This window comes from Bufo bufo, chromosome 6 (genome assembly GCF_905171765.1).
Source record: "Bufo bufo chromosome 6, aBufBuf1.1, whole genome shotgun sequence".
Classification (NCBI taxonomy): domain Eukaryota; kingdom Metazoa; phylum Chordata; class Amphibia; order Anura; family Bufonidae; genus Bufo; species Bufo bufo.
This window is the reverse complement of record NC_053394.1, coordinates 74,136,647-74,148,810: the sequence shown is the minus strand read 5'-3', so window position 1 is coordinate 74,148,810 and position 12,164 is coordinate 74,136,647. Positions and strand designations below refer to the sequence as shown.

The 12,164-nt window shown below is 43.8% G+C and overlaps 1 protein-coding gene across 1 annotated transcript in view; it reads left to right on the top strand.

Moving 5' to 3' along the window:
• MYPN (myopalladin) overlaps positions 1 to 12,164 on the top strand; it is a 155,784-nt gene that overhangs the window by 119,643 nt on the left and 23,977 nt on the right. Inside the window, 3 exon segments of the mRNA XM_040436148.1 lie at positions 1,530 to 1,638; positions 2,821 to 2,886; positions 11,654 to 11,795. Of these exon segments, the coding sequence (XP_040292082.1) occupies positions 1,530 to 1,638; positions 2,821 to 2,886; positions 11,654 to 11,795 (317 nt within the window).

Sequence of the window (12,164 nt, the reverse complement as noted above, 5' to 3'; positions counted from 1 at the left end):
TAGGCTTTACCATAGTCAACAGAACTCCCTAATAAATAATTATAAGGGGGAACTCTAATATCTCATGGAATTTCTCTTTAAATGGTTAAGTACTTGATGTGTTTCTAGATGAAATAGTTTAGAATGGTCTTTATTGATTAGAACTAGTTTTTTCAGGATGAGCAAATTTAAAGAGGTTAGGGTTTTGATATTGATGACCTATGCAGCTGACACCAGCTGCTGATGGTGGCGGCTGTTCCTGTGCCACTGCCATCATTTTACCATAAATACATGGCATGGTGCGCTAACATTCAGCACAATTTACATATTCCTCATTTGGAAGATACATTTTCCTGTATTGTAGAGATCTAAAAGTTTATCTTTGGTCTCACAGTTAAGGGAAAAATGTAAGTTTCCAAACATTAGTTGCACGTTTTATATTAACTAAAACATTTTTTTTTTTTTATATTTACAGATCTGCTATGTGGTTTCCGTCTTGCCCTATACAGACATTATTATCCATAACACAGATATCATAGATTATTTAGTGTCCAGTAAAGCACATAAAGGGAGGGTTCAATCTTTATATAAGTACATGATTGATCATGATGTCTCTACATTATTTTTATAATTCTAGGAAACTTTGGGAATGGGATCTGGGACCTATTTACCTGAGCAATTAGGTTCCTAGCTTGCTTGTTCCTTGCTAAGGTGTTTGTTCCTGTTGTCTGCCCATGTACTGAACTCTGCCTGTTTATTGCTTTCTGACCCTCTGCTGCCTAACCCGACCTGTGCCTGTTTACCTTAGTGATCCTCTGCTGCCAGTCCTTGGACCAGTTTTATGTATTCACATGAACTTTGCCTGTCTAGACCTGCTTGTTACTGACTACAAGATTTGCCTGATTCCTTGGTGCTCTGCTCCGGGGTCTCTGACCCCTGTGAGTCAGCTTTCAACCACACTGGGGCTACTCCAAGAGGTAGCGGCAAAAGTGTTTCCACACCCGCTGCTGTAACAGTTAGTATATTCCGATTAGTAATTGATTGTGGAGACAAGTTTTATTAATTTGGAAGGTTAAAATGGGACTTGATTTAGAAATTAGGAATTAGATGCTTCCTGCTGTTTATTTAGTGACTTCTCTACATTCCCTAGAAATCTTGTGTTGATCAGGGTCTTAGGTCTTCAGTTTTTTCTCTGTCAATTGCTAGAAAGTGGAAGTCATCGAAAGGACCATCTCATCATGCATGGCTCGAATTATCTAAACAGATGTATAAATATGAGAGTATGAGTAATTCTCCAGTAATAGACCTAAGAAGAAATAATCTCTTGAGTTATGTGGAACCTTGTTTATAGTGTATATAATGTGTTATAATAATACATATATTTTTTATTGTATTATAATTTTTCTAACAATGCAGGTCTGATTACTAAGTTAATATGATTTCTGTTATATAAAGTGTATTTATTTATCATAATTATCATTCTAAACTATTTGTCTGAGGGTACCGGCATTCGCTTGGAACACACACTTATCATTGTCATTGCTGTGAAGGTCACAAAGTGAAAATTTGGCAGAAGAAGTATCGAAACCTGAAGGCCTTCAAGAAATAAATGTTCCAATAACTGTTTTACAGCACACGCAGCCAACAGTTACACAACCGGTGAGAAAATATTATATCATAACCTAAATAATAATGTAGCCAGCAATTAGGACATGGCAGAAATACAATCTGTAACATAATAGCTATGGTTGGTATTAGAAAATCGGCTGCATGCTTGTAATCAACTCACATATATTCCACTGGAGACTGTGCTTCTGAGTTTTGGTGCACATTCTGCACATAAAATCCGCTACAGATTCACTGGCTGAACTTGGCTACAGATATTGGTTATCCACAGAAGTTCGGGCTTGGGATTGGTGTTCTGTAGATTGTATTATTTTCCCTTATAACATGGTTATAAGGGAAAATAATAGCATTCTGAATACAGAATGCATAGTAAAATAGTGCTGGAGGGGTTAAAAAAAAATAAAAAAATTTTTAACTCTCCTTAATCCACTTGATCGCGCAGCCCGGCTTCTCTTCTGACTTCTTTCTTTGCTGTGTGCAGCAACAGGACCTGTGGTGACGTCACTCTGGTCATCACATGATCTTTTACCATGGTGATGGATCATGTGATGACCGGAGTGACGTCACCACAGGTCCTGTTGCTGCACACAGCAAAGAAAGAAGTCAGAAAAGATGCCGGCTGCGCGATCAAGTGGATTAAGGTGAGTTAAATAATATTTTTTTTAACCCCTCCAGCGATGTTTTACTATGCATTCTGTATTCAGAATGCTATTATTTTCCCTTATAACCATGTTATAAGGGAAAATAATAATGATCGGGTCTCCATCCCGATAGTTTCCTAGCAACCGTGCTTGTGATTTTCACGCAACCCCATTCACTTCTATGGGGCCTGCGTTGCGTGAAAAACGCAGAATATAGAACATGCTGCGATTTTCACGCAACGCACAAGTGATGCGTGAAAATCACCGCTCATGTGAACAGCCCCATAGAAATGAATGAGTCGGGATTCAGTGCGGGTGCAATGCGTTCAACTCACGCATCGCATCCGCGCGGAATACTCGCCCATGTGAAAGGGGCCTTAGTCTCAACATGTTTCACTATCCTTATAATAACGTCACATCAGGAAACTAATGGTGAGCACTGCTGAAAGCCACCTCCAAAAATCTCCTGGTGCAATAAAATAAGTGGCACAAGAACTGATATATAGTATGCCATTATGTAACTTTAATAATTGTTACCTAGAATTTTTGTAACGCTTCCATAAATCTCTCATAGAGTTCCACTACATATCTACAAGGGCTGGACGGAAGACCATTAATGGCTGCTCCGGTTTTTACAAAGGTGAAATATCTTTATTTCTTATAGTTTATTTGTTATATATGTAAGTCTGAATCATTTTACCATGTATACAATATCATTTATGTTTTCTATGACAGTAACATAACATAGTGACATAATTTGTAGGGCTGAAAAAAGACACCTGTCCATCCAGTTCAGCCTGTTATCCTACAAAATTCATCCAAGGAAGGTAAAAAAAGAAACCCCTGTGAGGTAGAAGCCAATTTTCCCGACTTTAGGGGAAAAAAATTCCTTCCCAACTCCAAACAAGCAGTCAGAATAAGGGCTCATGCACACAACCATAGGCGGCCTGTGCCCGTATTACGGCCTGCAAACAGTGGGTCAACAATATACGGGCACTGGCCGCGTGCGCACAGTATCACGGATGTTGACCCATTCACTTAAAAGAGTCCGCAATCCAGAAGATACGGTGCAGTGCGGTGCGGAACTGAGGCGCAGAAGCCCATGGAAGCACTGCAGAGTTTTCTGTCTGTGTCTCAGCACTGCAAAAAAGTCAATCGCAGACCCCATTCGAGTGAATACAGTCAGGTCTATAAATATTCGGACATCAACACAATTCTAATATTTTTGGCTCTATACACCACCACAATGGATTTGAAATGAAACGAACAAGATGTGCTTTAACTGCAGACTGTCAGCTTTAATTTGAGGGTATTTACATCCAAATCAGGTGAACGGTGTAGGAATTACAACAGCTTGCATATGTGCCTCCCACTTTTTAAGGGACCAAAGGTAATGGGACAATTGGCTTCTCAGCTGTTCCATGGCCAGGTGTGTGTTATTCCCTCATTATCCCAATTACAATGAGCAGATAAAAAGTCCAGAGTTCATTTCAAATGTGCTATTTGCAAGATGAGATCCAAAGAGCTGTCACTATCAGTGAAGCAAGCCATCATTAGGCTGAAAAAAACAAAACAAACCCATCAGAGAGATAGCAAAAACATTAGGCGTGGCCAAAACAACTGTTTGGAACATTCTTAAAAAGAAGGAACACACCGGTGAGCTCAGAAACACCAAAAGACCCGGAGGACCACGGAAAACAACCACAGTGGATGACCGAAGAATTCTTTCCCTGGTGAAGAAAACACCCTTCACAACAGTTGGCCAGATCAAGAACACTCTCCAGGAGGTAGGTGTATGTGTGTCAAAGTCAACAATCAAGAGAAGACTTCACCAGAGTGAATACAGAGGGTTCACCACAAGAAAACAGGAAGGCCAGATTAGAGTTTGCCAAAAGAATCTAAAAAAGCCTTCACAGTTCTGGAACAACATCCTATGGACAGATGAGACCAAGATCAACTTGTACCAGAGTGATGGGAAGAGAAGAGTATGGAGAAGGAAAGGAACTTGTCACGACCGCTATCCCAGCAGCAGTCGTGTCGCACCAGACGGAGGGGAAAGGGGACCCTTATCTACGGATGGGAAATAGAATGGCCACCCCTGACTAACCCTAAGCTGGCACCTGTCTGCCCTGATACCCTAGACGGGGTGTGAACCCGTGCGGCGAGCAGTATGCCTAAACCCTCAGTCACCCTAACAAGACTAGACTGGGGAAAGGCCGATGGGAGCACTAGTCACCATCACTCGCGTCTAGGAGAACAACAGGGGAAGACAGCAACAAACAAACAATCTACAGCAGAGATAAACTTATCCAGTCACGAGCAGAGAAGGCGATCCCAATCACGACAGTCCACGCCGGACAAGAGCTCCACAGCAATACCATCAAACGATCTCCTTCAAAGGTCAGAATAGCACTGGAAGTAAGGACTATATCTGGCAATGACTGCAAGTGAAACTGAAACTAATATAGTAGCTGGGAGTGGCAGACAGGACTCACCTGAGAAGGATGCCTACAAACTCCCAGTCAGGACAAAAAGGTTCACAAGGCAAAACCCGGATGACATACCCTGAACCACAGAGCAAACTCACAAGCTATCGCGAGTAGCAAGTTGCTGCGACCTTCTCCTCCCAGACCTGTCTGGATCAGTCACAGTCGTGACAGAACTGCTCATAATCCTAAGCATACCATCTCATCATTGAAGCATGGTGGTGGTAGTGTCATGGCATCGGCATGTATGGCTGCCAATGGAACTGGTTCTCTTGTATTTATTGATGATGTGACTGCTGACAAAAGCAGCAGGATGAATTCTGAAGTGTTTCGGGCAATATTATCTTCTCATATTCAGCCAAATGCTTCAGAACTCATTGGACGGCGTTTCACAGTGCAGATGGACAATGACCCAAAGCATACTGCAAAAGCAACCAGTTTTTTAAGGGAAAGAAGTGGAATGTTATGCATTGGCCAAGTCAATCACCTGACCTGAATCCGATTGAGCATGCATTTCACTTGCTGAAGACAAAACTGAAGGGAAAATGCCCCAAGAACAAGCAGGAACTGAAGACAGTTGCAGTAGAGGCCTGGCAGAGCATCACCAGGGATGAAACCCAGCGTCTGGTAAAGTCTATTCGTTCTAGACTTCAGGCTGTAATTGACTGCAAAGGATTTGCAACCAAGTATTAAAAAGTGAAAGTTTGATTTATGATTATTATTATGTCCCATTTGGATGTAAATACCCTCAAATAAAAGCTGACAGTCTGCAGTTAAAGCACATCTTGTTCGCTTCATTTCAATTCCATTGTGGTGGTGTATAGAGCCAAAAATGTTAAAATTGTGTCAATGTCCCAATATTTATGGACCTGATTGTATGTCCGCAGGCAGCAGGCACTATAACCTGTGTGACACAGTAAAGGGAGTTGTATGGGGAGGCAGGTATTTTCCTCCCAGTGTGTGCTGCTGGACTGATTAGCGGCCAGGTGGGGTCAAACACTAGACTGGACTCATGTGCCGGTTCGGGTTTTGACAACACCTAGCTGCCTTTAAAAGACAGCTGGGTTCAGCAGAAAGGATCTCTGTATTGTGCTGGGCTTGGAGGTCTGAGACCAGTGTGAGGGGAAACAGGCCGCCTAAAGTCTGTTCATGGACTCTTTGATGCAGAACTGCCAACAGGGTGTGAACTAACACCAAAACCAAAAGGTGACTTTTTGTTTATGAACTTGCCAAGAGTGTGAATAAACACTGAACTGTTTGATTTAAGAACTGGTGCCTCTATACTGCATCCGCTTATCCTGTCTACCAGAGCGAATCCCCACACCTGTAATATTATTACACTTCAGAAGGGCACCCAGGCCCCTCTTGAACTCTTCACCATCACCACCTCCTCAGGCAGAGAGTTCCATAGTCTCACTTCTCTTCTATGTTTGTGTTCAAACCTTCTTTCCTCCAGACGCAGAGGATGTCCCCTCGTCACACTCACAGTCCTGGGTAGAGATCTCTGTACTGACCCCTGATATATTTATACATAGTAATTAGATCTCCCCTTAGTCGTCTATTTTCTAAAGTGAATAACCCTTGTTGATAATCTTTCTGGGTACTTTAGTCCACCCATTCCAGTGTCACGGATGGTGTACAGGAAACAAGACAATACCATATAAACAATGTCTCTCTGGATCCACAACTAAGGAACAAAGGGAGACCCCTGCAATAGACCTGCCGCTCTCCCTCACTGCTCAGCCTATGCGAACACCCCAAAGGTGGATGGCCGCATATCCACGTTCCTCGGCTATCTATTACCTGAAGACCCTACAATAGTGAAGGGACACGACCACCGGCTCCCTACACTGACACGGAGGGAGTCAGGGTCACCTGGATCCAGAAAAGACAAAATCATAAATACATAAACAGCACTTATCTTGCAGACGAATGACGACTGACGACTGGGAACAGGGAACTGGGAACTGGGAACAGCATGCACACACACTCCAGGAAGTTGTATCAGCCGCACACTACTGCATTATGGGGAGGAACTTAAAGGGTAGCGATCAGTCTAACTGCATGACAGCTGAGATAGACTAACGAGATGAGAAACTAAACCAAAACAAAGAAATTCAAGGAGGAGGATCTGAGAAGCTCCTGTGAGCGCTTCTCAGCTGTCTGGCTGTGACAGTACCCCTCCCTCTAGGAGTGGACTCCGGACACTCAGGGCCCACCTTCTCAGGATGGGACCTATGGAAAGCCCTGATGAGATGAGAGGCCTTAATGTCCGTCACTGGGACCCACATCCTCTCCTCAGGACCATAACCCTCCCAATGAACGAGGTACTGGAGGGAACCGCGGACAAGACGAGAATCCACAATACTAGAGACCTGAAATTCAAGATTTCCATCAACCATAATCGGAGGAGGAGGCAAAGGCGAGGGTACAATAGGTTGAACATAAGGTTTCAATAAGGACTTATGAAAAACATTATGGATCTTCCAAGTCTGAGGAAGATCAAGACGGTAGGCAACAGGATTGATGACAGACAGGATCTTGTAAGGCCCAATAAACCTAGGACCCAACTTCCAGGAGGGAACCTTCAATTTGATATTCTTGGTAGACAACCACACCAGATCACCAACATTCAGGTCCGGACCAGGCACACGTCTCTTATCCGCCACACGCTTATATCTCTCACTCATGCTCTTTAGATTATCCTGAATCTTTTGCCAAATAGATGACAAAGACGAGGAGAATCTGTCCTCATCAGGCAAACCAGAAGAGCCCTCTCCCGAGAAAGTCCCAAACTGCGGATGGAACCCATATGCACCAAAAAATGGTGACTTATCAGAGGACTCCTGACGACGGTTATTTAAAGCAAACTCAGCAAGGGACAAAAAAGAACACCAATCCTCCTGATTCTCCGCCACAAAACAGCGCAGATATGTCTCCAGATTCTGATTGACGCGCTCTGTCTGGCCATTCGACTGCGGATGGAAAGCAGAAGAGAATGACAACCGAACCCCCAAGCGAGAACAGAAAGCCTTCCAGAATCTGGAAACAAACTGCGTGCCCCTATCAGAGACTATGTCTGAAGGAATCCCATGCAATTTAACAATGTGGTCAATAAATGCCTGCGCCAGCGTCTTAGCATTGGGCAAACCAGGAAAAGGGATAAAATGCACCATTTTGCTAAAACGGTCCACCACCACCAGATTCACAGACTTCCCCGAGGAACGAGGCAAGTCCGTTATGAAGTCCATGGACAGATGTGTCCAAGGACGGGAAGGAATGGGCAAAGGAAGGAGAGGACCTGATGGCCGTGAATGAGGGACCTTGGCACGAGCGCAAGTCTCGCAAGCTGCCACAAAACCCTCAACCGACTTACGAAGCGCAGGCCACCAGAATCTCCGAGCGATGAGATCCAGTGTGGCTCTTGCCCCCGGGTGCCCAGCAAGGACGGTGTCGTGGTGTTCTTTAAAAATCTTGTGTCTCAAAGCGAGAGGCACAAACAACCTCCCAGGAGGACAAAGATCAGGAGCTTCTGACTGGGCTGCCTGCACCTCTGCCTCCAATTCAGGAAAAAGAGCAGAGACCACCACACCTTCAGCCAAAATGGGACCCGGGTCTTCAAAATTCCCACCTCCCGGAAAACAACGTGACAGGGCATCTGCCTTCACATTCTTAACCCCAGGGCGGAACGTAACAACAAAATTAAACCTTGAAAAGAACAAAGACCATCTGGCCTATCTCGGGTTCAGACGCTTGGCTGACTCCAAGTAGGCCAGATTTTTATGGTCAGTAAACACGGTAATAGGGTGTCTGGCTCCCTCTAGCCAATGGCGCCATGCCTCAAAAGCCAACTTGATGGCCAACAATTCCCTATCTCCCACATCATAATTTCTCTCTGCGGAGGAGAGTTTCTTTGAGAAAAAGGCACACGGTTGCCATTTGGCAGGAGAGGAACCCTGAGACAAGACCGCACCCACCCCTACCTCAGAAGCATCAACCTCAACTATGAAGGGTAACGAAATATCAGGTTGTACTAGGATGGGAGCGGAAGCAAAAGTCTCCTTGATATTAGAAAAGGCCTTACGCGCCTCTACCGACCAGGAAGAAAAATCTACCCCCTTTCTTGTCATATCAGTGAGTGGTTTAACAACAGAGGAATAATTCAAAATAAATTTCCTGTAATAATTGGCAAAGCCCAAAAAACGCATCAGCGCCTTCTGATTCTCAGGAAGCTCCCACTCAAGCACAGCGCGGACCTTCTCGGGGTCCATGCGAAAACCAGAAGCGGAGACAAGAAACCCCAGAAATTGGATTTCTGGAACCGCAAACACACATTTTTCCAGTTTCGCGTATAATTTATTCTCCCGCAGGATGAGCAAGACCTGACGTAAGTGTTCCTTATGAGTCTTGAAATCAGGAGAAAAAATCAAAATGTCATCCAAATACACTAATACAAATTTTCCCATTAAATGATAAAAAATGCTGTTGACGAAATGCTGAAAAACGGCTGGGGCATTCATCAAACCAAAAGGCATAACCAAATTCTCAAAATGGCCCTCAGGGGTATTGAAAGCCGTCTTCCATTCGTCTCTTTCTCTGACCCTAACCAGGTTGTATGCCCCTCTTAGGTCTAATTTGGAAAAGACTTTAGCCCCAACAACCTGGTTAAACAGGTCCGGGATCAGAGGAAGCGGATAAGGATCACGAATAGTGATACTGTTCAGCTCCCTGAAATCCAGACAAGGTCTTAAAGAACCATCTTTTTTCTTAACAAAGAAAAAACCTGCGGCAACAGGTGACTTCGAGGGTCGTATGTGTCCTTTTCTCAGACTCTCAGAGATATAAGCCCGCATAGCGACCCTCTCAGGTTGGGAGAGATTGTATAAACGAGATTTAGGCAGCTTGGCGCCTGGGATGAGATTAATAGGGCAATCATACTCCCTGTGCGGAGGTAAACCCTGAACTCCACTCTCAGAGAAGACATCCAAAAATTCAGAGAGGAAAGGTGGTACAGTCTTAGTAGAAACCTCAGAAACAGATGTTATGAGGCAATTCTCTCTGCAAAAGTTACTCCAACCATTTATTTGCCTCGCTTGCCAATCAATGGTGGGGTTATGTTTAGTGAGCCAGGGTAGCCCCAACACTAGAGGAGTAGGCAAACCGCTAAGGACGAAACATGACACATCCTCAACATGAGCATCACTCACAATTAAACGGATATTGTGAACTATGCCCTTTAATGATTTCTGAGAAAGTGGAGCTGAATCAATAGCAAAAACAGGAATATCCTTTCCCAAAGTGCATACCTGGAAACCATGAGTTATTGCAAATTGATTATCAATGAGGTTGACAGCTGCTCCACTATCCACAAAAATCTCACAAAAAATGCTCTTGCTCTCTAGCGCCACCCTAGCAGGCAGGACAAAACGGGAACTACAAGCAAACGGAAAACCTTCAATTTCCGCCTCAACCCTGCCAATAGTAACAGACGGAACATTTTTAAAAGATTTTTTCCTTTTTGTCTCTTTATTACTCCCAGAAAACTGCCTGAATCTCCTAGAGGGACAAACATTTGCCAGATGTTTTATACCTCCACAACAAAAACAAACCCTCCCCTGCGGGCTGAATCTTCTATTGTCAGAGGCAATCAACCCCAGCTGCATGGACTCCTGCTCAGAAGGGGCTGACAGCGACTGAGACCCCTGTGCACAGAATGAGACCGCTGCACTGTCCCGGGACTGAGTATGACAGGAAGGAGAGATCTCTCCTCTCTCTCTAAGACGCCTGTCAATACGAACAGCCTGAGACATAGCAGAATCCAAGGAGGTAGGTCTTTCATGAAAGGCAAATGCATCTTTCAATCCCTCTGAAAGACCATAGCAAAATTGACTTCGGAGTGCAGCATCATTCCAACCCGTATCTGCTGCCCATCTCCGAAATTCTGAACAGTATATCTCTGCGGATTGTTTACCCTGGCATAACAGACGTAGTCTAGACTCAGCCAGAGCAACACGATCCGGATCATCATATATCTGACCCAGGGCTAAAAAGAATTCATCCACTGAACGAAGGGGCCGTGCCCCCTCCGGCAGCGAAAAGGCCCAGGACTGAGCGTTACCCCTGAGCAGCGATATAATGATCCCCACCCTCCGTTCTTCATCACCAGAAGAATGGGGAAGAAGGCGAAAATGGAGTTTGCAAGCCTCTCTAAAACGCACAAAATTCTCACTACCCCCGGAGAACGTATCCGGGAGCGAGATCTTAGGCTCAGCACAAACTCCATAAACGCAAGCTGAACCGGTCACTTGAAACTGAGAAAAAGTCTTACGGAGATCAGCTACCTCCAAAGAAAGACCCTGAAAGCGTTCAGCCAAAAGTGAAACCGGATCCATGCTTGAGACGGTTTTGGCGGCTGATAATGTCACGGATGGTGTACAGGAAACAAGACAATACCATATAAACAATGTCTCTCTGGATCCACAACTAAGGAACAAAGGGAGACCCCTGCAATAGACCTGCCGCTCTCCCTCACTGTATCAGCCGCACACAACTGCATTATGGGGGGGAACTTAAAGGGTAGCGATCAGTCTAACTGCATGACAGCTGAGATAGACTAACGAGATGAGAAACTAAACCAAAACAAAGAAATTCAAGGAGGAGGATCTGAGAAGCTCCTGTGAGCGCTTCTCAGCTGTCTGGCTGTGACATCCAGTTATTACTTTAGTTGCCAATCTTTGAACCCTCTCCAGCTCTGCTATGTCTGTCTTGTTCACAGGAGCCCAGAATTGTAGTTGTTATTAAATTAGGCAAATCTACTGTTACTGATTGTTATGATGGGTTTTACCGATTTTCACTAGTTTTATATTGATGCTGTTACTTTTGAATGAGTTTATCTATCTTATCCTGTCTGTCTTTTTTTAGTCATTGCAAGACATAACGTCATCTGAGGGTCAACTGGTTGTATTTGAGAGTCGAGTTAAGGGGTCTCCTTCTCCAAAGGTTGATTGGTACAGAGAAGGAACATTGATTGAAGATTCACCAGATTTTCGGATTTTACAGAAAAGTAATTTACTTACATTTAATTTTATACAATGCAGTATCTACACATATAAATATCTACTTTCTTACGGACATTTGAATCCCAGATTGTTGGTTATTTTAAAGGGAATGTGTCACAAAGAAATTACCTATTGATAAATTAAGTTTTTTATCTTAAACATAGATTTTTAGAAACTTGTGATATTTTAAATTTTCCATGTCATGATATTAAAAATAAAAATAGAAGCCTGCCATTTTCGCATTGGCCACTAAATCTAAAAATATGTCAAGGTTTACTGTTCATGTTTGTACAGATTACCTTTCAGCAGTCATCTCATTGTCATCATAGGCATGATTACAATTACAGGTATAGATAAGACAGGATCCACCATTC